Source organism: Phytophthora infestans, genomic scaffold (genome assembly GCF_000142945.1).
Source record: "Phytophthora infestans T30-4 supercont1.25 genomic scaffold, whole genome shotgun sequence".
In the NCBI taxonomy this organism is placed as follows: Eukaryota; Oomycota; class Peronosporomycetes; order Peronosporales; family Peronosporaceae; genus Phytophthora; species Phytophthora infestans.
This window is the reverse complement of record NW_003303734.1, coordinates 1,187,592-1,214,535: the sequence shown is the minus strand read 5'-3', so window position 1 is coordinate 1,214,535 and position 26,944 is coordinate 1,187,592. Positions and strand designations below refer to the sequence as shown.

Genomic DNA, 26,944 nt, shown 5'->3' with positions numbered 1-26,944 from the left:
TGCTTCAGCACGAGGCGCGGCGGTCGGAGACTCAGGCGGACGTGGCGGCTTGAATTGAGCAATTCACCAATCCAATGCCGGAACAGGACGCGACAGCCTCACTTATCAGTGATAAGTAGGATGGTCAATACATTTTATTAATAAGAAATGTCAGCCTACCCGGACACCCGCTCTAACCCCCTCAATGTTGGGCGTAGGTTGTGTCCGCAAACAACGCTAGCCGTAGTCTGTGAACCTGACCTTGATACCCTCAGAGACATCTGTCAGATGACCTAGCCTACCAAAACACCCGGAACTACTGCTCGTTAAGAACGACCCTCAGGCAATGCAGTGCCACATGTTTGCAGCGGAGGTCCACTCCGAAGCGGTGAAGCTGTTCTTTGTCTCCTTGAAAGAGCCTAATTTGGTATAGCGTAGCTTTCTACTGAGCACAGCACGACGACACGGTATCACCGACCATTTCGTCTGTGCGGTGGAACTACTGCATGATGGAACGTCGGTAAAGTTCATCACCACTGGCTATCACTTGTGGACGGTGCGCGTGGCCAGCGGGATCCGGTAAGGGTGCTCACTGGTCCCTTTTCTTGTCACCCTCGCACGGGGAGCACTGTATCAGGAACTTGGCCACCGCCCGCAGCTACCTAACATTTGCCTGCGCTCAAAAGGTGGGCAGCTGGTCGTGAATGTCGCTGGTTATTCCAAAGGAATTGCGACCTACCTCACTTTCTACCGACATGTGTCGACCATCGTGAAAATTACGGATGCTTTTGGAGCGGCCTCAGGTCTCCTGCTAAACCACGACAAAACGATGGTTTCGCCTTGCACTTATCTAGACCTCGGGGCTCAGCAAAGTCTCTAGCGCTATAGCTGGGAAACGTGTCGAGTCGCTACCTCGGCATTCATGTGGAGCGCCGCCTGGATGCGAAGCGCACGTGGGCTGTCGTCAAGAAGAATCTCGCTACACGCCTCGCGCTGGCGTGCTGCAAATCCTAACAGTAGACCATCCAAGTGCTATTGCTGCGGCCGCTAGAATTTCGAAGCTGGTATATATCGGTCAGCATGCGTGGCCGATTCAGTCCACATTCAAACGGGCCTTTAAGAAAATCACCGGTTTTGGCTGGGGTGTTCGCTACGGGAACCCCACGCCAACGGGTATGGCCGGACGGGGATCTCGCGCCCTTAGCCAGGTCAAGTGGCGGTATTGCACTACCAGACTTACCAGCCGAGCTGCTGATAATGGCCGATGCGGCGGTGGCCCGGTTGGCCCTTAACGAATCTCGTTCTGCCCACGTCGTCGGAGGCATTCCACTTGCATCGGGCCCATGGTGAGCGTGGCGCTACGTCAGCGGTGAATCTAACACTCAATGTCTGGGTAACTGCACTAATACCATTATGGAATACGGGATCAATCTGGCAGACCGGTCACTACTGTGTGACATCAACGCCTGGAGGGTGTCAACAATGCCGAGCGCCGATAAGGTAAGGCCTTCTACCATCTTACAACCAATTTGAGACGGCGCACACTTAGGTCTTTAAAATATGTGTGAAAGTGGGATGGTAACCGTCACATACAGTCGGGGACACATCCTAAATTCTGAGTCAATATCAGAGGCGGATACCTCCGAAGGCGCTGCACCTACGTGGGGGCATACTTTTAATGCCAGCGCGCAGTCGACCAGCGGAATGGGTTGAGCGGGCAACACCACTACAGAATATTCAACGAAATTACGAATACGTCAATATGGCGATGAATGCGCATCGCAGCATCCAGTTCCAGATCCCTGTAACTCTATCACTACAAAACGTTGGGACGGGATCATGAGGCACGCGGCAAACGGTGTGGTCCCTTGGTTCCAGCGGAACTCTACTAGGAATCTTTAGAGGTTCGTGGCCTACCAAACGTAGTGCTAATGGGACCTGAGAGGTACCGACTCTCGGGATTCGGGCGGATGGAGTTAGACGCACGCCGGCTGGGCAATCGGATGTCGTTGCTATGTAGTCGTACGTGACGACCATATTCCCACAACTAAAACAGTAGCCTACATTGCAGTATCAGCAACCCTTTACATGACATGTAAAGGGTTGCTGATACTGCAATTAAGCGCAATTTAGCTCGAACAATCTAAATCGCTACGCTACCAGCGATACTGATTCAGATTAACAAAGGGTGTCGAGCACTTTAAAGCGAGGTTGCAGGTGTGATCATTACACCATATTCCATCACGATATTAGCTGTTGGAGCAGAGCCCACCGAACCGCTTTGCCCAAACACCTCGCCAATCCTTAGCAGTACGTTGTAGGACTACGCTATTATCGCAGCATTAGAATTATAGTCGAAGGACAAACTTCTTTTACTGTCAATAGCTCAGATTCTGCGATACTGGGCCTACTTTAAGCCAACTACTTTGGTATGCACATTAGCGCACGTGTATGAGGAAGCAGAAGCTGCGTTTCACTTAAATTAGCTAAACTTATGTCCGAAAACGACCAGAATTGCCTCAAATTACGGTTGCGGTAATCATTCCGTGGTGAGTTGGCTTTTGTAGTATAGCACCACCGATTAGTTGTAAGCTTCGCTTGCGAGTAGGGACTAGCAGTACCATTGTGTCAGCGGCGGAGATACGATGCAGAGCAAATTGATCTGCTAGACACGCGTGTTTTTTTCGATTTAATGTCTGCATACTAATTACACTCACCACTATCGTTCATGGAGTCCATATCATCAAGGTCCTAGCTTTTTCAATTTCTAGGCGTGTAACCTGCTGCTGATTTTAGTGCACACACAGGACGTACTCGTGGTAGTTAGCAATCCAGGCAAGCAACAATAAAACAAACCACAGCTTTACAGTGGTTGAAGTCGAACCGACATTCTCAGATGAAGACCCTGCGCTCTATCCATTCAGCTACACTGTCGTATTGGGAGGTTGGAGGGGGGGGGGGGTGACTGACGTGACGCCGTGTGCACACACACGCTGCAGTGCAGCTTGAGAGACCATCGTAAGGTTTGCGTAGTAGCGTCGAGACAAGAACGAGTGAGGCCTCGACCTCATTGCCGGGTACGATGTGGTTAGTGTGTGGTTGTGTATCGCCAACTGATAAAGAGATTCTGCTCTGTCAAACGGCATAGGTTAAAAGGCAATCAAATAGTCTATTTGATTGGATAAATGTCAATAAGGGAGAATTTCATTGGAAGATGGTTTCCCAATGAAATGCGCTCAGTTGTGACTGGTTGCCGATGTCCGATTAGTATCCGGACAATCAATTTATCCGGATGATTGTCAGGTTCGGCAACATATTATTATATGTCTGCTAGAGAGCACATGACTCTAGAGTGTAATTTGCTTGTTCTCAGTTTTTTTTCAATTTTCTTAGCCCACAGGGCGATTCTGAGCCGCCTATAAGCTAGACACAACAGGCTCTCTACAGATTCAGTACAGAACGACAAATCTTGCCTATCTTCCTCCAAACATAATGATTACACAAAATTACTATACTTGTCAAATAAAGTCCGTTTAGCTTTTTACACTACATGTACCACTATTTTGGTACCTGTTCGATAGGGTCGCTCTGCTATCTTAAATATGGGGTAAATAGTGAAGGTCTCACAATAATGAACGAAACTGACAATTTCCCTTACAACATAATAGGCGGATGTGTTGTCGACAAGGGCGTAGAATAAGATTTTACATGGAGCGGTAAGACAACAGCACAACAGGAGAGGTATAAATATGGCTATTTTAAGTAGACCCTATAAAGAATCGCTAAAAATTAGAGCCTAATGGACGTTTATCCATCCTGGAATCATCGTTAAAGTATCAAAAAAAAACTGCCGTCAACAACAACAACAGCAAGGCGTCTTGCGACGCATCGTTATATCCAAATGATTTAACCATAGCTGATACACATTGGAGTGCCTAATGACTATATTCTAAATCCGCTTGAAATGAACACACTTCAATGTGCCACAGTTTGAGTATGTTTTACTTTACAGTAGCGTTTATTGAATTTGGTATGAGAAAAAAAATAATCTTCAGTTAGTTAAGAGTTTTAACAGGAGGTATCCAATTAAGGCATAAAAGGCACGATTGCAATGCGCAAAGAAAGCTTTATTTTTAGGATGATTTAGACCGCCCGATCGTGATTTACATTATTTTAAATGGCTTCTGCTGTATACCTCAAGCTAGAGCTGTCGAACCAGCTTCGTTCACCTTATTATTTTGCAGAAGAGCGAATCTAGAAATCGGTGCCTGGACCTAACAGCTGAAATCGCCAAAATTACAAATCAAGAGGTGTATAAAATTATATGGGAATCAACTCTTACATGTTGGACATCTTAACAGTCTGCGGCGGGTCTTTTTCACTCCTTTCCCAAAAAAAAGTCGCTCAGGTGTAGCAGTTCTGCCACATCATACTTACTTATAGTCTGCCGCTCAGCGGGTTTCTTTCTGCAGAGACCACTCTTCTCGAAGTCCTGCTTGTATGAGCCGCAGGATTTCAAGTAAAGTAATGCACATCATATAATAGAGGTTTTGAGGAGTAGCCAATCAAATCGAATGAGAGCAGACATCGTGTTATAATTGGTTGAAAGGGGTGACGAGCAAAACTATTCACATAAAGCAATTTTTCCCTTAACAGAAGAGTGCTGTCTAAAAAATGCTTAGAAACAATGGTCTAGTTTAATTCGCTTATAGTAGTAATTGTCATCAGCACAATGTATATGTTCTTTTTGTTCAATCTAAAACTATCTAACTTTGTAGCTCAAGCGACAACATTTATAAGCACAGCGTTGTTCTTACGGCCAGTCCTTACAGCTCGCTACTGCTATACTTGTAACATGTACGATTAGCAGTACGTCATACATGTAAAAACCCACTCAGATAACTTATTAATGCCAATATTTTTAGCAACAAAACAAAAGTTGTTATATTTTTGTCATTGTACCTCGCAGAAACTACTGAGTAAAGAAAATAACGTATATTAATAGTATGTCCTCGGAAACACGTATTCCCAGCGTGTCCGCTAAGCACCTTGCTGCATTAAAAGCAAGCCTTCAGCTTAGCACTCAAATATTAAAAACAACATGCATTTTTAAAATAGCATTAAAACGATACCACCTTCGGATAATCGATAGCCTTGTACAAATCTCCATACCAAAATTTATCGGACCGGATGACCTTATCGGACCTGTACCAAAACTAGGGTACGCTAAATAAAACCCCTCAAAATCAATTTATTAGTTTATGGCTTAGATATTGTGGCCCACACACTAAACATTATTATTTTACAGAACGCGGGGAGGGAGATGGCGAGGGGCGATGACGGCGGCGGCACGTGTGACAGGAGGGTGGCGACGACGGCATGCAGCAGGAGGGTGGCGGCGGCGACAAGAGGGGCAACACCAAGGACAGGAAGGACAACAAAGACGGAAGGAGCGAAGGGGACAACAACAGCGGGCGGATCCTCAAGGGCTGTGGTGGCTTGCCCGGCAGGGCGGGCGGCAGGCTGCCCGTTGGGTGCGTGCCTGCAGGTGGCACTCCGAAGGGCGGACTTCGACGGTATCGTCGAGTCATCCAGCTATCAGCAGCGAGGATGCCGCCGCCAGGCCCCGTTCAGACCCCGCAAGATCTATTTCCCCACCCGGCAGGGCGGGAAGCATGCTGCCGGCCGATAGCCCGCTGGCGACGCACCAAGTCCAGATGCTTGTCCCAGCTGCTGGTCGTGTCGATGAAGAGCTCGATGCTCTCAGTAGTAGCGTGTAGCTAGCGAGCACTAAATAATGTAAAACATGTCCAAGTAATTGATGCAAATTGTCAATGTCTATTTAAAAACGGGTACAATAATAAGAATTCGCAATGCACCACCTCACGGAAGCTATTAGAAGTTACAAGTGTAGCTACTGCATCTCGTCAGCACAGAGGCTCTTAATTCCATGCATCATGTCGCCATTTAAGCGCTTTCGAGAAATTGCTACGGTATCAATACAACAAATTTTAAAAGCGCAAATTGAGTCGTTTGTACCGAAATGATTACGCCGGTCGGATAAAATGAAAATATGCGTGTGATACGCCGACATCTTAATATTTGTAAAGAGATACACATATTTTCCGTGCCCCTCGGACCTAATACGTCCGATGTGGAGTTTAGATGACCAACCTAACCCTTGACGGATTGATTGGCCAAGACTGACATAATTTTTGGATATGATTGGTTATCCAAAGCAAATAAATATACGATTGGCCATTAAAACTGATAATAAACCTTAGTGAGGTCCGATAAGTGATGATATTCATCCATACAAAGAATTACTACTCTGTTCCATCTCAAATATAGCACTTCTCCTTTGCGGAAATATTTGTAAAACTAATGGTGTGATTTAGATTAACAAGCCCACTACGGAAAGCCCTGCCTTGGCTCTATAAAACAGTATTTTTTTGGTAGATCATAGTCAAACAGCAACGAAGTACAACGCAAAAGAGCTTCATTCGTTTGACGGGGAGGGCGTCGGTTTTCGCAGTGGGTTTCCCAGCGTTGGAAAATTGCTGAGGTTTTCAGGAGAGATGGATTTTGTTACGGTCCTACAAGCTGTAAAACCCGTTCTTCAAAATCTGCTGTCTGTACCGCGTTTGCCTGAAAAACGCTTTTGACCAATTGCATCGATGTATTTACAGTCTGACAAATTTTAGATCTCGCAAACGGTGAAAGTAAATAAAACAAGGTGTGTAGAAAAAAGTTCATTTTCAAATAAAAGATACTCAGAGGTACCTTGCATCCTCCAAACTTGGGAAGCCAGCTGCCTGGCTATTTCGAAGGCTGCCGCGGCTTTTGTTTTGACCCCTCTTGGTAGTTTGTGGTCTTTTAGGAGCTTTGTCAGCCAAATGACAATATTTGGACGGTCATTGACGCTAAGTTGCTTGTGTTTGAGTCGGAGGGCTGGAGGGGTAGTCATCGGAAAAGTGCTTGTGCAGCTCGGCGTGATTGGCTTAGATTGAGGCCCTGATTTTCAGTCGAAATCGCTTTTTACTAGTGGTGTGAAGGTTCAGGCGCTGAACCTTTGTGAACCTCCCGTTACCTCTGCATCCCGAGGTACCCCTGAAAGGTATCTGAATCCCTTCAAACCTACTTCAACTACCTTCTACATCCTCAATGGTACATCGGCGTTAAACTATGCACATACTTTATTCAAGTGTTTTGTTCGTGCTGTGTGTTATCTGAGAAGGCGATCATCATTTTCCGATACCTATGGAGGCACAGCAGCACTCGCGGCGCGAGTCGCGCGGCCATCACACGCCACGTCCTCTCCGTACGCCAGCGCCTCGGCGTGTGCTTTCTTACGATGACGAAGTGCCTACTGCAGTGCCAGCTTCCGTCCCGGCTCAACCATCGAGGTCGTTCTCTCGACAATCGCACCAGTCCCAGCAACAGCTCTCGCTGCAACCGCGGCCACAGCAGCTCTGGCAAGCGCAACCTCTCCATCTCTGGCAAGCACACCAGCCACAGGTGCAGGAGCGGCTCACCCAGCATCCACAGCAATTCTGGCAAGACCGACAGTCACAGACGCAGCACTGGCAGCATCAGACACAGGAACAATTCTGGCAATACCAGTCGCCACAGCAACCCCAGCACCCATGCATCCGCCCTCCTGTTCTCGAAAACGAAGGTGCCGTCATTGACGTCCAGGTACTGCAACAGCGTGCTGAAAGTGAATCGGGATTAGTGCTCTTTACTATGAAACGTCAGAAGAGGAGAGATGTTTGGCATTTCGCTCGGCTCATTCGAAGCGAGGCGTGCAGACAAATTGAGCGTAATGATTTGAATAACGATCATGCCGAGCTCGCGTATTGTTTACTTTGCAGTGCAAAAGTTAAGTTTCGTGTTGGTCAGTCGAAGTTGCCGCAGCATATGGAAATCTACCATTCTGAAGAGCTAAAGGTGTACAACACCAAAGCGGGGCAGCGAAATCAGAGCACAGGCCAAGTTCCTCTTCATAATGGAAAAAGGCAGCTGCGTACCATTTCAGCGGAGCAACAGAAACGCGTAAATCTTCTTCTTGCTGAGTGGATCGCACGGCACTTTCGGCCGATGAAGATTGTGGAAGATGCTGGATTTGTCGTATTTATTCGATACATTACCGAAGATATTTGTGGAATCAAAATAAGGCTTCCTGAGCGAACTAAGATCGCACAACAAATAGTGGCTTTGGCTGTGGAGTATCGAAAGCGAGTACGACATGTCATTGTGAAGGGATGTTGGTATTTTTCAATGACCTGTGATATTTGGACTTCCAGAAACACGAAAAGCTACATTTCGTTGACTATACATTACGTGGACGATGAATTTTGCCCTCAGAATTGGACTCTGAAAGTTAAAGAGCTGGCCGGCATTCATGATGGAAACGCCATTGCAGACGCGATTGAACAAATTATGGAGGAATGGCAGTTGTCTAAGCTCTACTGTGTCCGGTTTTTGAGAGATGGAGGCACAAACATGGTTGCTGCTGGTGAACTATTACATGTCGAGCACATGTCATGCCTAGCACACTGCCTGCACCTAGTCGTTGGAGGGGCAATGATTAAGAAGAAACGGGCGAGTGGTGTCGCCGATGAGCCAGATTGGGCTGCTGAAGTTGCTGCCGAAAGCAGTGAACCAGTTGTGGAACATGAGGAAGAAGCTTCACTGACTGTGGATGACAGGAACCAAATCGAGGGGTTCCGCGAAGTTGCAATCGATGACATGGAGCAGTTCTTAAACGACACAATTGAGTTGGTTCACCGTAATGAGATGGATAGGGTACGTGAAATTGTTCAGCGCTTCCGGACGCTTGCTGTGTACTTTAGAAAGTCAGCAAAGGGCTGTAACCGATTAAATGCTCTTCAAATTGAACATTTCAGCGTCAAAGATCACGAAGTTAAGAAGCCTATTGTCGACTGCGCCACAAGATGGAATAGTTGCTGGCAAAATGCTCCAAAGAATGATAGAGTTGGAAGGAGCTCTAGTGAAGTTTTTCATGTACCTGAAAAATCCTGAAGGTATCCGAGAGTTCAAAGATGTGGCAAGAAAATTATATCGTCCAACTGCCGAGGAATGGCTCACTATAAAGTGCTTGCGAGCTCTGCTGGGGCCGTTTGCCGTTGCCTCAGAAACACTAGGTGGACAAACTTATCCTACGATGCCGCTGGTTCTCCCTGTGTTATCCGGTATTCGAAAGCATTTGGAGAAGACGGATCTCTTTGCCAGTCTTGAGGCAGAAGCCGGTGACGAAGCGTACGTGGCTCAAACGGTGTTAATGGTGAACGACTGCAGAAAGGGAATGCTAACATTGTACGTTAAAAGATTCGAGGACTTGGAGAAAAGCGAGCTTAGGTGGGCTGCGTACTTGGATCCGCGTGTAGGAAAGTGGATGTCTCACTTAAGTCCTATCGACAAGCCAAATGCAAGCAACGAACTTGTACAGGCAATGGTGCAGCTGGCAAACGAAACGCTACCACCTGAACAAACGGATCCCCGTCACCAAACACCCATCGAAGAAGCGGAGCAGCAGCAACGGAATGACATGATCCATCATCTCTTCGGGCCGAATATTTCTCGAATCGCAGCCACAGATTTAGAAACAGAGTGCAAAAGGGAGTTCACTCGCTATTTAGAGTGCATTGTTACCGTGAAAAATGACCTGAATCCCTTCACGTGGTGGAAGGCGAATGGAGATGACTACCCCAACTTGCGCAGACTAGCGAGGAAGTGGCTGGGGACCGTGGCGACAAGCGTTCCGTCAGAACGTGCTTTTTCGACAAGTGGAAACGTCATAACGGTGAAGAGAAGCTCGCTGAAGGCTACCATGGTCCGAGATCTTGTTTTCATTGCAGAAAATTGGAAGTGTATCGATCGCCTTAAGTGTGGAGGGTATAGTGAGTAAAACACTTATGATATTTAATATAGGATATTAGCAAACAATCGCGTCACTGTCGTCTTCCCAGTACCAGGTTTCCCTACAACGCTGTAGTTGAACCCCATCAAGTTTTTCTTCCGTTGCGTGGCCGATAATTGCTGTAAGGCCATTGCATTCATAAATAAATTTACAGCAGCTTGCTTCACTTTCTTCAGGCCCACCAACTTCAGTAGATTTTCCATAGATTCCGAGCGACAGCCATATTGACTCTTCAAAGACTCCATTTATCCTCCACAGACGCTGGCCCAGAGATAATTGAACCGGATCCAGTTGATACACTAGCCGTTGACTGGATATGCTGCGCTTCGTCTTCATTCAGCCATAAAGTAGCAGCTCCTGAGTAAAGTTTAGCGAAAATATCCAGCAATTTGTGCTGAATATCCGACGTTTTAGCTCGACTTGATCGAAAAGCCAATCGGGCAATAGCCACTATGACTAGCGGATGCGCGTATCCACTTTCCTCTTCACAAACTCGAGTCACGTATATCTCCAGTTTCAGACGTACTTCAGCGGTATCTTGCTTCCGAACAGATAAAAGATCCAGTGCGAGGAACAAATCTCCATCTCGTCGCCATGAGTGACGCGGGAGCCACAAGGTCGAATAAGTCTCCATTCGGTGAAACTTCAGTCACCATAGCCACGTAGTCGTCTTACTCCAGCACCACAGCTCTCTGCAAGCCGGACAGCAACCTCCACATCAGTCGTGGCGGCGTCGAATCTGGACATCGCGCTAGACTCGAGTGCGTCGAGCAAGAAGTACTGGGCCACGGAGACCAGCAAAAACGGCGACAACGCCAAGGTGCACCTGATCCACTTCACCTTGAACGCCGCATCCAGCGTGAACATCATTCTATTTACGGCACGGACACGAAAGAGTGCGCTCCTCATCTGGCGTACATTGGTAATGGTGGTATGCAGGTCCTGTGGGAGGCAGCACGTCGGGCGGCGACCTGACGGAGCACGATGTACGCGAAGGAGTTGGACGCGTCGAACGGCAAGCCATCAGCGACATGGTGACAGTGGACAAGTCGGTGGTGTCCAACCTCGTGTCGCTGTTGGAGACGTCAGCGAATGCTGGAATGCTCGTACATGTCTTCATGCTAAACCTGTTGAGAGTTTTATTGAAAATAGACGGCATAGAATTTTTAAGTATAAACTACCGCGGAGGTTCACGGAGGTTCCGAGGTGCTTCAGCTGAACTTTACCGCCCGCGAACGCACCAGTCGTAATCAGAGGTTCAACTGAACGTTCACACTACTACTTTTTACAGAAGCGACCAGACGGCAGCACATGATGCTTATCTGCACAGCTGACTCGTATTATGTAGCTGGTAGTCACAAATTAGTAAATAGAAAATCTATATTTTAAGCCTAATAATAGCCAATGATATTATGCATTTTTCTGCGCTCGCTCATTGCGTTAGATTTGAGAAGGAACAGAGTAGTAGGTAACGAGCTGATCTGTTTTACCGTAACCATTCAATTTTTACGATAAGATGATTGTTTTTTTTTTAAATTTGATTGGATATTAATTGCCACTACTATGAAGCGGCTATGAAATACCGGCTTTTGCGCTGCCGGTTTTATCTGTCACTGTATGTACTTCAGCTAGCCAACCTTAAGCGTGATGTATTTCAAGAACAGACAGTAAGCGAGGAAGAAACATCGTGATAGAACCAGCACTCGTAAATGTGTACCGATTTTAAATGATGAGCAACTGGACGAGGCGACGGATAGCAAATCTACTCGGAGCCCTGTAATGCGTAAGCACGTATACTATGCTATGACTGGCTGAGGATATTGCCGATTTGTGTACTTGCGTGTGTAGTTAAGCAGTCATACATTGGTAGTCCAATATCAAATATACGTGATCCCGGGTTGCCACTTCCTCTACTACTTCCGCAATTCGAAATGGGCACGTCTACTACATCTACATATCTAAAGGCAGGTGACATATTAGTTTGTTTGTCAACAGAAGTTTTTGCAATGTTTACTTCATTACTAAGATGTAATCTGCGGCGAAAAGTAAGGTCTGCAATTAGTTTCGTATCGAAAACCAGTTTTGTAGAGTCAGGAGCATGCCCAATCAGAGCAGGCTATTTAAAAACAAGTAACGCTATTGGTAAAAGCACTAAGGGCTTGTGAACCTGTCATTCACAATAGCAAATCTATTGTGATTTGACTCGAGACCGCTCCTTTTGCCATCATTGCTACAAATGGCGCCATCTTACAGCCAGAAAGCCCTCGACTGTGCAGCTCAGCGTGTCCAAGGCGGTCAGCCAGCGGTTGCCGTGGACCTCAACATTTCAGGGAGCACGCTGAGGAAGTGGGTCAGTAACGCAAAGAGTGACGTTACCCGACAGCGACGAGGTCCAAAGCCTCTGCTGCCGACAGAGGCTGAGGATGCAATTCAAGAATGGGTCGCTGGGCGCCAAATTGTACGTTAACCAGTAGGACGTGCCGAGATCATGAAGAAAGCGGTTGAAATATCTGAGCTGGTCGCTGGTAGGGCTGTCACTGGAGGGTGGTACACGCGGTTCAGAGAGCGTCTCCCCGAACTCACGAATCACTCCGCTCAAATGCTGTCCAAAGCTCGCAATACGGTCGGTTATACCGACGTTCACCAGCTATTTAGCTCAATGGCAAAGGCCATTATCGAAAATAGTGTCACAACTGATCGCGTCTTTTACGTCGATGAAACCGCATTCTACAAAGCGTCGAAAGGAAAACGTGTTGTTTCCGTTCGACGCTCTAAAAACGTGTAAACTTCTGCTTCAACTACAAGTTTTCACATGACAATTATCGCTTGTGGAAGTGCCTCGGGCTTCGTTGTGCCGCCTGTTTTCATTGTTCCTGGAAGAACCGTTCCGCTGGATATTCTAAATAGCTGTGACGCACCTGGTGCTGGTATCACGGCGACCCCGTCTGGTTTCATAAGTTTGACCTCATTTGAGTCATGGCTTGTGTATTTTTAGAAGTCTGTCCCAGCCACCGTAAAACATCCTCTCCGCTTGGTAATGGATGGTTATACCTCACATTACTCGCGCTTTATCGTCGAGAAAGCAGTCGAGCTAAAGATTATAATGGTTTGCCTGCCTGCAAACGCAACACACCTTTTTCAGCCTCTTGGTGTGGCTGTTTTCGCATCATTTAAGGGTAAACTTCGTGCTCTTGTGATGAGTTTATCGATGAGGATCCTGAGGGAGGGTATTCTATTGACAAAACTACTGCGGTAAGATTTTCCTGTTTGGCCTGGACGAGATGTCATTTTTCCACCAACGTATCGTCATGCTTTCATGTGTGTGGGTTGTATCCACTATCGCTAGTGAGGATGACCCAGCGCATGGCGATCTACACACGAAATGGAAGCCCGACGGACTTCCGGATTGCGGCCTGGTTGATGGTGGATCTGGCAATTCGCCGTGAGATTCTGACGCTGCCGCAGCCAGCGACGAAGATAAGAAGAAGAAAGACGGCCTCTGTTGGCGGTTACATTTTGACTGCTAAACGGCTGGATGAATTGGAGCAGAAAAGCACAAAAAAACGTAGCAGAAGAAGAGACGCAAAATTACAGACGCCGCACAGGGGACTGTAGAGGCTCTAGGAGGCTAATAAATATACAGACACATTTGCTGAGAGCTATTAGCCGATTCCAGTGCAGATACAATATATTTGCATATACTTACCATTCAGCGCGGAGAATTAACTGTGCAAAGTTGCACGGCGACGTACCCTGCTTCGGGACTCGAACCCACACCAAATTCACTGGCCTTCACTAAACACTGCCGTTAACCGACTGAGCTGTCAACGCTAGTTTTAGGAAGTGTGTCTCACCCGTTTTGGTCCTTCGCTTCAATACCGTTAACAGATGATTGTAATGATAATTTCAGCCTTAACCTAACCACAAAGCGGTCTTAGGGGCGATCTGCCGATATTGGTTACAGCCATACTGGGTATTAGTTTAAGAGTGACACGAAACTGGTTACTAAATAATTTCGCTACATTTTGCTCTTGTGTATTTATCGCGTGATCTCATTCGCTGCGACGCGACAGAGACGATTTCAAGTTCTCCAAAGCAAGCGCTTTCAAAACCTATGAACCTTTAAATATGACTATCCTTTTACAGGAAGATATTGACCAGCGAGAAATGGGTTCAGAAATGACACGACACTGGTTGCACACCTTAATATAATATTAATTGTGCATTTTAATGCTTTTGTTTTTTCACTTAGTCTGATGCTCGGTTTTGAGCAGATAAGGGTTTAATTAAGTAAAGGTCTAAAAAAGACAAATCGATCAAGCTACACCCTTGCCGATCCTAACCGGCGAGATTGTATAGCTAAATAGACTGAAGTAACTAATGTAACAAACAATTTTTGAAAATATATTTGAAAAAGCGACCTTAGAGCAATGTAAAATTAGTGTAGCGCTAACCAACTGGCTTCGAGCCAGTACAGCCAAGCGAGCCGAAGCACGGGCTTGCCGCCCGAACGCGGGTGCTAGACGCTTACACGAGCGGACGAGACAGGGCCCTGGTGGCGGCCTGTAACGGCATTCCAGCCACTACAGGTACATGTACAGCCCGCAAGATTGCCGAGCGTGGGACACCGAACGTCAAGACCAGAGGTGGTGCGCGCGCAGCGTGCACTAAGTGCACGCCTGAGATGGAGGAGGCGCTACATGTAGTGGAGTACTTAGAGGAAAACGGCTTGTATACACTTGCGCAGATGCAAGAGATGTGTGATTTGACTTCGCAGTTTGAATCAGCATGTTGTCTCTCATCAGCAAGAAACTATGTGATACAGGCAAGCAGTAAATATTTGATTTACACTAAATCTGCATTGCTCTACACTGAATACTCACAAAACAATATTTATTAGAAATGAAAATTTATTTTGGGTCATTTCTCTTTACTATTACAATCTCGCCGGTTTGAATTGGCAAATGTGTAGACAACCAAATCGAGCGCTATTAATAGGGACTGATTAACCACCAAATCCGCATCGATATTCTGTAAATCGGCCCTTTTTGCTGTATTGAAGTGGAAATTCGATCACAGATACACTGCGCGACAGATCACATCGGACACCCACTTACAGTGCTCTAGCGCCGTCAATACTGCGAGTTAGGTCATACTATTTAGATATATGCGAGTTGTTGACAGTAGGAAAAGCCTAGTAGCGCTAACGAGCGCAGATTCGGCCGCTGAGGGGGACCTCCAATACAACTTTCCACTTTCAGCTCCACGACAGATCAGATCGGATAGTACAGACTATACAAAAATCTAGTTTTTTTCTCCTTAGTAAGTCGTTCTATCTCCTTTCTCGGCAACAACCGCTAAGCAGCGACGCGGCATTGACTCTACCAGTGACTGCAGCAAAGCGAGAGGGATGGAATTCCAAGCTTCGAATAGGGCTTTTTTTAGACCACACACCTTGTCGAATTGCTTACCGTTCCTGTAAACGCGCCGGCTCATTATTGACCATAGGTTTTCAATAGGATTTAAGTCGGGTGACTTAGACGGCCAGTCGAGCACCTTGACTTCCTGGTCCGCAAAAAAGTCCTTAGTGCGGGCTGAGGTGTGGATGCTGGCATTATCTTGTTGGAAGATATAGTCTAGACCGTAGTTGGCATGTGCATAAGGGAAGCAATAACTCGGACAACGTGTACACATAGTCGTCCGAGGTTCTGCTTCCCATTCAAAAGTTACCAGCTGAGACTTTCCCCGCCCACTAAATGCAGCCCAAACCATTAGCGATCCTCACCCTGCTTGCCTTCTCTTGGTCCTTCGTTGAGGTCGGCGTAAGTCCCTCCAATATTGCTGAAAGCCGTCGGGCCCATCGAGGTTCCATTTCTTCTCATCAGAGAAGATAATGGAATCCCAATAGGACCCGGCGTCTTTCAGCAACAGCTTCTCCGTTGCCCACGTGAAGCGTGCGGCCATGTCTTCCGGCTTCAGCGGAAGCGTGTTAACCATTTTCGTGTAGACCAGCCAGTCGACCCTCAAATGGACGCGCTGGATGGTCCTCACGTGCACGTCGAGGCCCAACTCGGCTTTCAACTGCGCCGCCGAGTGCTCGCCACGCGATGCAGTGCGCACAAGACGCCTGACCTCGCGGTCCGTCAGTGCTGGGGGCGATCCGCTTCGCTTGGGGGGCTTCGCGGTCTTGCGTGCCTTGGGTGGAGGCTTGGGAGCCAGTGCACGGCAGATGGTGTCGGGGCTGCGGCCGAGGCTGCGCGCGATGGCGCGCTTGGAATCTCCAGCCTCAAAGAGGCCGTCAATCCTCCCCCTCTCTCGCTCGGTCGATGGAGGCTTCTTGGTCTTCGGCATCTTTTAGAATGAGCCATGCACTCCACGCTCATGGCAGCCACCCACCAGGTACACGCGCTGCAGCCACAAATTTTCAGCTTTAAAATATACTTGATTTTTGTATAGTCTGTACTGTCCGATCTGATCTGTCGTGGAGCTGAAAGTGGAAAGTTGTATTGGAGGTCCCCCTCAGCGGCCGAATCTGCGCTCGTTAGCGCTACTAGGCTTTTCCTACTGTCAACAACTCGCATATATCTAAATAGTACGACCTAACTCGCCGTATTGACGGCGCTAGAGCACTGTAAGTGGGTGTCCGATGTGATCTGTCGCGCAGTGTATTATAAAACAAATCGAAGCCTGCCTCTTCCCATCTCATTTTTACGCGTATTTTTATGTACGACCATGTTCGATGGACATTCCATCTGCAAAGCCCACACATGCTCATAAAAAATTTAAAATTTATGAGCATGTGAGACCACGCAAAACAAATACTTACGAACCAAAGTACGAATCACGATTTAAGCACTCTAAACGAAAGCGGGCGTCTCCTCTATCAGTCGAGTCCTTATAAGCTACAGAATGCTTAAAACTGAAGAAGTTGTAGTCGCTCAAAAATATTATCTCCATTTTTGGGCCCTCGACATGACGCGTGTTGTGAGCTCAATATTTTTTTCAATTTGAAAAATCCAAGTGTTATTTAAAAGCCCTTGTTAAAAGCAATTGAATAAGGAGGTTTACAATAGAAAAAAACACAGTTTCGATAAGGTGCGAAAATCGATTGGCCAACTTTAAGCTCGATTATCTCGATAGCTCTAAATGGTTGAGCATCTCCAGCGGTAGGCTCTAACGATGGTTTTATCCCAAAAGTTGCGCAAATAAATCTCTCGACAAGTTTTTTTTGCCCCACCCGTTGGTGGTATTATTAGTTTTAACTTCAGGAAGACTTATATTTCTGGTCCAAGGACTTTATATAAAACCTCAGTCTAACGAAAGGAAACCTTTGATCTCAGCACCGACACGGAAACTTGCAGTACGATGGGGAAGGGCTTAGCGTGGAGTGAGAGCGAGACCATACAGCTTTGCCTGTCGTGGCTGGAGGTATCGGAGGACGCAGTGCGTGGTGCAGGACAGAAGAAGAGCACGTTCAGCAGTCGCTTGTACAGCCACTGGCTGGAAAACAAGAGACCAGAAGACAAGGATCCACAAACGGAGGTCGCGATAATGGGGCGATGGAAGAAACTGCAGCCAGAAGTAACGAAGTTCTGCGGTATATATGCGAAGGTCACCAGCAGAGAGCGATCAGGATGGAATGACGCTATGTATCTGGACGCCGCGTTGAATGTTTACCAAGAGCGACGCAAACAGCCGTTCGAGTTTCTTGCGGCGTGGAAGGAGCTCAAGGACAAGCCCAAGTGGACCAACAAGATCACTTCGGCCTCATCTATTGGAGTCAAGCGAGGAACAAGTGACGTTGCGTCTTTGGAGAGACCAGAAGGCCGCAAAGCAGCAAAGGCGGCTAACGCCAAAACTAATGAGAGTCATGGAAGTGCTGGAGCTCAAACGATTGGGGGTGAAGCTCACCTTAGGTTCGTTGCTGCCACAGAAAAGAAGGTCGCTGTGATGGAGCAAATATCTATCTTCTTGCAGAATCCCGCTAGCTACGAATCACAGGAATATTTTACTATGCAGCGAAAAACCATCCTCGCCAACATGAGGAAGACACTTGCTGTTTCACAAGAGCGCCAGCAGTTACAACAAAGCGAAGAGCTAAAAACACCTGAGCGTTCGTTCATGGCACCGCACGTGGCAGGACTACATAATGGCGAGGGTGAAGAAAGTGAAGTTGCTGACAATCAAATCAGTACTTTAATTTAGCTGGGCTTCTGCACGTAGTCTAGCTTAAAAACCTACTACACAGGATCCAGAGAAAGTTTTGCTAGCCGAGATCACCGTAGCACTGCCATACGTGTTCGATCAAATCCGTTTTTAATTCATAGTGAAGCTCTTCGTCTTCAAGCACTTGCATCGCGTTTGCTATCATTGCGACTGGGCACTCATCCGGTACACCAACTTCTGCCGGGCTGACCCATTCATCTTCAAACAGGTACTGATGATTTAGCGAGGTAATTCGCTGCTCGTCTTCCACAATCATGTTATGGAGGATGATGCATGCTAACATTACATCATTCATTGCATCGACACTCCATAGCTTACAGGGCAGGGCAAGAATTCGAAAGCGTTGTTGTAATACTCCAAATGTGCGTTCAACGTCTTTGCGAGCGGCTTCCTGCTGGGCAGCGTAACATCTACGCTTGTTGCCTTGGGGCGCACTGATACTGGATTGGAATATTGCCCAGGCAGGATAAATTCCATCTGTAAGATAGTATCCCTGATTGTACGTCGCACCATTCACAGTGAAGGAAATCCTGGGAGCAACACCGTTTACCAGGTCATTCAACAAAGGTGAACGCTCGAGTACATTCAAATCATTGTTGGCGCCAGGCATGCCATAGAATGCATGCCAAATCCATAACGACTTAGAAGCCACGGCTTCCAAGATCACCGTCGAACACTTCTCTTTTCCCTGAAAAGCTCCTTGCTATGCCGTTGGACAATTCTTCCATGTCCAGTGCATACAGTCCAAGCTACCAATCATACCCGGAAATCCGCGTTCAGCATTCTCGGCAAGAAGTATATTCAAGTCATCCTTGGTCGGCTTTCGAAGATACTCTGGACCAAATAATCGGATAATATTTTTGCAGAACAGCTTTAAGGTCTCCAACACTGTGGACTCAGCCATACGAATCAACTCATCTAATTGATCTGCTGATGCTCCATATGCCAACATCCGTAAAGCACACGTCACCTTCTGTTCTGGTAGGAAACCAGCACGTCCAGTTGCGTCACTACGCTGGACGAAGTAGCTGCACTCTTCATCCTCAACCAGGGCAATGGTAATGAGCTCAAAGAGGTTACGACGCATACGAAATCGCCTGCGGAAGTCATCTGCATCAGAACGAGTAGCCATGAGCATTAATGGACAGTTTTAAAGGAGAACATGTCGTTTACTCAAATACATACCATCATCGTAGACTGGGTTGTCGTCAAAGTAGTCACTCATTAGGCGTTCACCCCATATTTCTCGATCCCGCTCTTTATTTGCTCTCCTGCCTTTGGTGGACCCGCCGTGTTTGCCCCGCACTGCGCTCGTGTTGTCCACCCCGCCCTCAGGCAACATGTAGGTGAAATAGTACTCTTCTTCCGAGTCGTCGTCCATACTTGACGTCGCCAGCAGTGCTTCACTCCTTCGTGTATTTCTGATAGTGCGGTATCTAGAGAGATCTTTTGTATCGTCGTTTGATTGGACAAAAAAATGTTAAGCCGCGGTGAGTTCCAAACCGCTGTAGACAAGATGCAATCAGGAGTTCTATCCTAAAAATTGAGGTCTCATCCGTCTCAATAGGACTTGCAAATAAGTCTAACCGCTGGAGATGCTCTAAGTATCATTTTGTTTGACGCAGTCTCAAATATTCACTGAAATAAGGAGATTATTTAATAGCGAGCAGACATTGAGCCATTTTGTAAATACCGGTATTTGCAAAAATCACTGACAAAATCTATCTGAATGCAAATATTGTGAAAGCCAGAAAAGAAAAACACGCCATGGATGCTGAGCGCGAACGCATTGAGCGCGCCCGCGCCAAGAACCTCGCGTACATCCAGCAGTAAGCGCTTTACCTCGATTATTTCCGCATTTCGCTGGTCCTGAACGTGCTCGTCGGGCTACAGACAGGATGAGCGCAAGGCTTCTCGAGCGGCGGACGAGCTCTTGTCCTCCGCGCTCGGCGCTGCCAAGCGATCTACACCAGCGTCGAAAGGCAACAGCAGCGTCTACATAACGGGGCTCACAACGTACATGGCGTGCAGACAACTTGGTCAGCAGTCTGTTGTCCTACTTCATGCATAGAGCTATAAAGACTGACGGTGTGCTGCAGAGGGTGTGTGCAACAAACTGGGCAAGGTGCGGCGTATCAAGTTTTACAAAGACGCGAAAGGAGGCCTCAAGGGCGACGCAGTAGTGACCTTCAGTTCGCGAGCCGCAATGCTCAAGGCCGTTGACAGGGTAAAGCTTAGCGTACTCCCTCGTTGCTCCATGTTACTTCAATGTCTAGTCGGATCCCAAGTTTTAGTGGGTGGATTACATGCAACATTCAACGCATAGTGCTGATTCGCGTCTCGTACCTTGCCACGCAGCTAAATCATTTCGAAGTCAAGCCGGGAGTCGTCATCACGTAAATATTTTCTTTTTTTGCGTGAAGGTAGCTAAGAAACTAATTTTTAGAATCACACAGGGCAACAGAAGCAACTTTTTCAGGCAAAGGAAACGAAGACAGCAAGGAAAACAGTCAAGTTGCTTTTCAAGTGCCAAAGGTCGTGCAAACTTCGTCTGAAGTGGAAGCAACAACACCTGTTACTTCAGTAGATAACTTAGTGCAGCTGGATTTACCGTCGTGCTCGATCATCCTCGAGCATATTTGGGATCCACTTGAAGGCAGCGATGCCAAATTCTTCGACGAATTGGAACAAGACATGCGCTCGGAGTGCAGCAAACACGGAACTGTAGAGCACGTTCAAGTTGTGGCCGATGGCTCAGTCATTGTTCGCTTCACGGAGCTCAAGGCAGCTATCGCGTGTCTGAAAGTGATGGACGGGCGATGGTTTGCTGGGCGTCAGATCCAAGCGCGGTTCGACCAGGCTACAGCCGAGAATCCAAGTGATGCAGATACGAAAGTCGAGGCTTTTCTCGCCTCTCTTGGCCAGTGAGCTTAGTGCAGAGAGTGATTAATAAACCGAGCCAAGAGTTTATTTTCCCTTTACTCACGCGATTGAAAATACGCATCGAACACTACGAATCGGTTGGGTTGGGGGAAATACTCCGTCAGACCGACGTGTTTCTTCAGAAAGGCAAATAGCTTAGGAGACGGTCGGTCGTACGCTAGCTGAGCAGGCGTCGTGTTTTCCTCCTGGAGAAGACGCTGGAAGAGCTGCAACCCGACGCCGCGACGTTGCCAGACCTCGTCCACGTAGAAATCGAGGACACAGATTGGATCTATTTCAGTGTACTCGCCTCTAGGGTTCTGTGTATAAGCACAGCTCGTCAGTGTCTCCTGCATGGTGATCGTCGGGACATGGCTACATTGTTTTTACTAGGTAGAACAGGTGTTTGACGCCGGTCTTGAGGAAACCCATGACAGCACCATCGTCATCATTGATGGCCAGCAGCAGTGTCTGTTGCTGTTCTGTTGCTGTGGACGTCGCAAAGAGATCGGTGGAGGTGATTTCATGGGAGAGAGTTTGGGCCTAGACCGATCGCCAGTGGGGTGTCAATGGCGATAGCCCATCGTAGTTGTTAGTGTCGGTACTGTAGCGCGATGGGTGGCAGAGGATGGACGTACAGTAGCTGACTTTTTGCCGAGTGTATCGATCGCTTCAGCTAGCGCTGGCCTGTTCAATGGCCCTGGCGCTCGCACGACTTCAACCCGCATCTTGGGGTCGACGCGAAAAATGCTTTGTCCCCGGCCGTTTTCTGCTTGTGTCGTAAGAAACACTGTTACGGAAGTAACAGCGAGTCCTGAGGTCAGGAAGCCATCACTGCCAACGCCAGCATGGGCGCCGAACTATCCAAGCCAGCCGAGCCAAACCCGTGCGCGGGCGAGATGGAAACCTACGTGAAGTGAGTGCCACGCTGCTGCTCCTGAAGGAGGAGACGCCGTGATGGAATCCTGTAAAGGAGAGGAGACTTAGACCTGATCAATGTAACTGACAATATCGACGTGCGCAGGTGCGTGGAAGCGAAGACCGCGCAGAGCGGGGGGCTGCGCGATGGCGAGGAGTGTGAAAAGGAGAGCGAGGCGTATCGCGAGTGCCGACGGAAGGTCAAGGAGCTCAAGACTGCTGTTAAGAAATGACTTTGACGCTTAGAAACACATTACAGTAGATGACACGCTAGATGCTTGCTAGCAAATACACTTGCCTGTTCATACGTCACACTGGTTTTATCTATCGCTACTAGTACATTGCTACCCCTACTTCATACACCTACTTGGTCCTATTCCCCTCTTTCATTCACTTAACTCGCAGCTCTTGCATCGAAAGGCGACTGCTATCCACACCTCGACTCGCCGTGGGTTCGTCATCGCTGTAGCCGAAGCTGGAGGACGCCGTCTTGATGCCAAAGTTGTATTTCTTGTTCACACTGGACGGGATTTCATCCGCTGCGTTGTTACCAGCAAAGCGCACAGAGTTCAAGCCCTTGGAAGAGGAGCTACTGACTCTAGACGAGTTCTTGCCGCTAAAGCCGAAGGACGAACGCGACGCCATGTGGTGATGGTGGCCATTGCGCTGTCGACGTTGAGATAGAACCTGGATGTCCTTGGGCATATAGGCGTCCGGAACGAGTTGCTCTGGGTTGGACAAGATGGAGGCCACCGAGCAGTCCGTGGCGGACGAAATTGAGCGCCCGCGACTGCTTGTCGGTTGGTCGAAACTCCGTGCAAAGTCTTTCCTCTGGTAGTGCTGCATGTAAAGGAGAGATCAATATTCAGTTGCTGTACAGCAAGACCGACGACAGAATAATACAGGGAGCGAACCAATTGCGGGTCGCTGTCGCTGGCTCCGAGTCCACAAACGATGGAGAGATTGCCGCCCATAGTGTCGAAACGTTTTGCTTGATCCCTGCAGAGGTTGTTGTCTTATGCAGCCACGCAAAATCAGGATGTGTACCACATTAATGTTCTTTTTTTCTCTCATCTCCTGTGTATGGAACATACCGGTAACCGTTCTTTTTTTCTGGTTTCTGTTTTTTCAGTCACAAATATTCGAGTTACAGTTTCTGAATATTTGCATTCGAGCTGGATTTCCTATCGAAAGTGTGACAGTCAATTCTTCCCGACATAAAGCAAGTTGCAAACATGGTCGCTGTCCGTGTGCGGACACTCTTCGCGTTTATCAACCCGGCAGCTTTAGATAATCGTGCTTGGCAAAAAGCGCTGTTTGAATTCTGAGGCAAAACATCACGGTACCTGGCATCCACACGCTCTACGTGCAACATTCACGCTTACCTTCCGGTCACCTATAAAAGCTCGAGTGAGTGAATGCTGGAATGATAAACAATTGGGCCTCGTTTCTGACGACGTGAAGTCTGCCAATAGCGCATTAAGTGACACTGAACAGGTTCAGCTTTGCAAGCTTCGTACAATCTTCGGTGACAGCACGTGCATCATTGCGTCGATGGTTAAATCAACGACGTGCAAGGAAGTAGAAGTGAATCTGCTCGTGGATCATGGAGCTGCTATCACGGTGGAGTTGTGAGAATTTACTCCAGTGCCAGCTGCGCCACGTCCTGTGAAGTGCCACTAGAAGAGGTTTCTAAGTACTTAAAACACAGCAATGTACATGTACATTGAAGCTCTCATGAAGCTCTTCTTCGAGAAAGATGTGTTTCGGACTAAAGTGATTGCCGACACGATCCTTCGTATGCTCACTTTTGCATCAGCAACGATAAGCGAGGAGAACACGAAGAACTAAAAGAAATTGCAGTTGATGGTTGAAATACGGTGGACTTGACTGTAGCAAAAAGAAGTGGACGTCGCATGTAGAAAGAAGGGAGGGTCCTGCGTGGTCGCTGCGTCATAAACCATCTTCGCTGTGCACCGCCGCAGTATGCTTGGCGCGGCGGATCTGGCTTACTACATTGTGATATCGCACTAACGCCTTAATCTTCTCTCTTACAACGGCTAAGCTCCGAGCGTCGGAGACGCTGGATCTCCGCGCTCAGAGCTGCGAGAATATAGTCGCCGTCGATACGAAGTCGCAATAGAGGTCAAATCCATGAACAGGGTGGAGCATGCTGCATGTTGCGAATTATATGGCTGGAAGGACGTTTAAACGTCCTGGGATGAGTACGAATCCTGGGGCATTGATGCGTGAGGAGTGTACTGCTGCTGGATAGCTGAAGCGTGATGTTGCTGCTAGTTGCTCCTTGGAGCGTGATTATTGTGGTGGGGTGCTACCGTGGGGAGTGTACTGCAACTCTGGAGCGTGGGGAACGTGCTGGAGTGCTGAAGCGAGATGTTGATGCGGGCCTGGAGTGATGTACTGCTATTGGGGTGCCGGAGCACAGAGTGGTTGCTGATGTAGCACCGGGGCGCTTTGCGGGTGAAGCGGAGCGAGTTGTAGAGCTGGGATTGCAGTACCCTGAGCAACCTCCGGCTCCTCAGGTGGCTTCGCCGTTGCACTTTCAGCTTGAGCCTCTTCACGGCCTTTTGATAGAAGCGTTTGGACATTCCAGTCAGTTCCATTATCTCACCGCGCTTCTGGCCTTTCCCCAACTGTCACGCGACGCGTCGTCGGAGACGCGATGAATGGGTTGCTTCAAGGCCGTATCACGTAAAGCGATTAAGTAAGTTGAATGCTAATGTTTACCATGTCTAAGGTCACCTTGTTTCGTTATTGACTTCGATTGCGGTTGCCCTGTGAGCGAAGACGTTGTCGTTGGGGGCTGCGATGGGTGAGGCTGTTCTGTCGGAGAAAAACGACTTTTTTTTAAACTTTGTTGATGGTGCAGAGTGATCGCGTGGTTTTGCCGCAGATCTCTATAATATCCTTACCTTAGTTGTCCATTTGCTCGACGGAGTCAACCTCCACCGAGGACAGCTAAGGCCCATTCGCCATCTTGGATGATATGGCAACCTGCAAAAAAGGAATATGTTGCCCGATTACCTTATCGCCTGCAACGTCGTTAGTGTATTCATTCTAGTGAGCGTACACATGGATACAGTGGGAATTAAAAACTACTTGTAATTTGTCATTAGTCCTTAAGCGCTGGCAATAGTTAGATAAAGCTACTGGCGGGCATACCTGGTAATTAGCGTAGCTGCGCGCTGTCCTCTTGCGTCCATTAGCCCTCTCTCTCTCCACTCTGGCAAGTCGGGTCACCGCCGCCCTGTTTTGGTGCACTGCATGTCGAGTCCGGAGAATCTTAAGGACGGCTGCATCCCACGCCACCCTCCGACGCTCGACCATGGCGTTCATGCAATGCTCAAAGACGCGGAAGAAGGGTTCCGACCCATGATCGAGTCGCACGACCTCTCGGCGCTCGGTATTACCCTTCCTGTCGCTGATGAATGGGACGCCAGTCGCGTCAAGCCAATCTTGGTCCTCGCCTGCAGCATGCAAATCATCATCATTCTCTTGTTCTTTACCATTTCCAGCCTCGGCTGGCTTCACTTGTCTTGCAATCTCACTTATACGTCGATCTGGAAGCCCCCACACGAAGTCGCCGTCTAGGCCTTGGTCTCCGTGGCCCTTCGGAATGCCTTCCTCCCCCTGGCCTCCCTGGGGTGCACGTCCGACGTATGCTGGTGTCCTTCAGCATTAAAGAAAAGCCTAAGCATTGCATCTGAAATGCTCTTTACGTACCATGTGTTCGATTTGGAGCAGCTTGCTAAGGTTTTCCGGACGGAGCTCACGCAGAATCCAGACCCCTTCAACTCCGACCTGAGCTTCGTAAATCTTAAGTAGGCTTTGGGACTACAAAGTATTAATCAAATTAAATAAACGCATACTTTATTTTTTAATTTTAAAAGACACATAGAAAGCACACGTCACGTACGTTGTGACGCCATACCGGTACTTGCCCCTTCCCAAAATCGAAGCTGGGATTCTGGATTCTTCATATGTTTCCCCAAAGCCGTGCGCCGCAGATTTCGTTCTTTGAGAGCCCTCCGTCACAGCGCCAAGGTTGGCATCGTAGACAATTCACTTGCGCATGAACAGTTCCGCGGAATGGACGCCGCTGAGAGCGTGGTCCATTCGCTCGCATCTGATGGTTGACATCGACATCGACATCGACTGGCGGCGCTCTGTAGCAAGCCTTCGAGCTAGTCGAACCTCACTGGCTGAAAACTAATCCATTGTGCTCACCCTCTTCAATGTGCTGATTGAGAAATGAAGTAGAGACTTTGAGGGCGGGTGTGGGTTTTTGTTGGCGCCAAAATTTTGGCGCCATCGTCTGCCATTGGTGAATACGTAACGGGGTGGTCAAACGACGAGTCCACTTGATGACCTGCACGCAGATTGAACGAGTGGCTACTCAGTAGAAAGCCGCTGAGCTCAAAGTTCAGCGTCACGGGCGTTCACTTCTCGACTGTCGCCTTGGGACACTCAAGAGTAGCCAGCGAGTGGAACGGCGTGACGTCGAGCGTTGCAAAGTAGTTTTGCTCCGGTTTTGCTCCACCGAGACGTCAGGCTTCCCAAACCGCAGCAGAGCGGGCCAATATATGTGTCCGCATTAGTGTTGGTCTTAATTTTGTTTTTTCGTCGAGATCTAAATTTAAATCGCAATTAAAACTGGATTTTGTCGACGAATTTATATGATTCGTCGACGATATTGGACAGCTTGGCTGAAACTGTAATTCTATGCTTTTCAGACGGCGAGATGTGTATTTAGTCCATTCAGTACTGAAAATATTTTGAATGTCGCACGCGCGCGCAATTGACAAGTCACCTATAACTCTCGCACGTGGTGAAGCTGAAGTGGAAGAGGAGAAGGACGGTAAGTGCAGTGTCACTGTCAGTGGTGATCTGGCCTACCGGAGGAGCTAATGTCCTCGCAGCTTGAAGAGCAACGAT

At 48.0% G+C, this 26,944-nt stretch overlaps 5 protein-coding genes and 1 pseudogene across 6 annotated transcripts; 2 read left to right on the top strand and 4 right to left on the bottom strand.

Annotated features, from left to right (window-relative positions):
* Nucleotides 1–2,842: 2,842 nt before the first annotated feature.
* On the bottom strand, nucleotides 2,843–2,913 carry PITG_27951 (annotated as a pseudogene). The gene has a single exon. The product of its transcript is annotated as a tRNA-OTHER (tRNA).
* A 10,112-nt stretch (nucleotides 2,914–13,025) lies between these two features.
* PITG_13071 (uncharacterized protein) lies at nucleotides 13,026–13,442 on the top strand (the record flags this gene model as incomplete). Its single annotated transcript, XM_002900560.1, has 3 exons — nucleotides 13,026–13,079; nucleotides 13,136–13,364; nucleotides 13,405–13,442. The coding sequence occupies 3 exons, from the start codon at nucleotides 13,026–13,028 to the stop codon at nucleotides 13,440–13,442; spliced, it is 321 nt and encodes a 106-aa protein (XP_002900606.1).
* Nucleotides 13,443–19,915: 6,473 nt separating this feature from the next.
* On the top strand, nucleotides 19,916–20,548 carry PITG_13070 (uncharacterized protein; the record flags this gene model as incomplete). Its single annotated transcript, XM_002900559.1, has 4 exons — nucleotides 19,916–19,977; nucleotides 20,042–20,187; nucleotides 20,248–20,375; nucleotides 20,507–20,548. The coding sequence occupies 4 exons, from the start codon at nucleotides 19,916–19,918 to the stop codon at nucleotides 20,546–20,548; spliced, it is 378 nt and encodes a 125-aa protein (XP_002900605.1).
* Nucleotides 20,549–21,126: 578 nt separating this feature from the next.
* On the bottom strand, nucleotides 21,127–21,798 carry PITG_13069 (uncharacterized protein; the record flags this gene model as incomplete). Its single annotated transcript, XM_002900558.1, has 3 exons — nucleotides 21,127–21,390; nucleotides 21,461–21,613; nucleotides 21,676–21,798. The coding sequence occupies 3 exons, from the start codon at nucleotides 21,796–21,798 to the stop codon at nucleotides 21,127–21,129; spliced, it is 540 nt and encodes a 179-aa protein (XP_002900604.1).
* Nucleotides 21,799–22,263: 465 nt separating this feature from the next.
* PITG_13068 (uncharacterized protein) lies at nucleotides 22,264–23,000 on the bottom strand (the record flags this gene model as incomplete). The annotated part of the gene is made up of 2 exons (XM_002900557.1): nucleotides 22,264–22,828; nucleotides 22,903–23,000. The coding sequence occupies 2 exons, from the start codon at nucleotides 22,960–22,962 to the stop codon at nucleotides 22,379–22,381; spliced, it is 510 nt and encodes a 169-aa protein (XP_002900603.1).
* Nucleotides 23,001–24,282: 1,282 nt separating this feature from the next.
* PITG_13067 (uncharacterized protein) lies at nucleotides 24,283–26,125 on the bottom strand (the record flags this gene model as incomplete). The annotated part of the gene is made up of 5 exons (XM_002900556.1): nucleotides 24,283–24,642; nucleotides 25,172–25,476; nucleotides 25,516–25,648; nucleotides 25,733–25,835; nucleotides 26,076–26,125. The coding sequence occupies 5 exons, from the start codon at nucleotides 26,123–26,125 to the stop codon at nucleotides 24,283–24,285; spliced, it is 951 nt and encodes a 316-aa protein (XP_002900602.1).
* Between the last annotated feature and the right edge of the window lie 819 nt (nucleotides 26,126–26,944).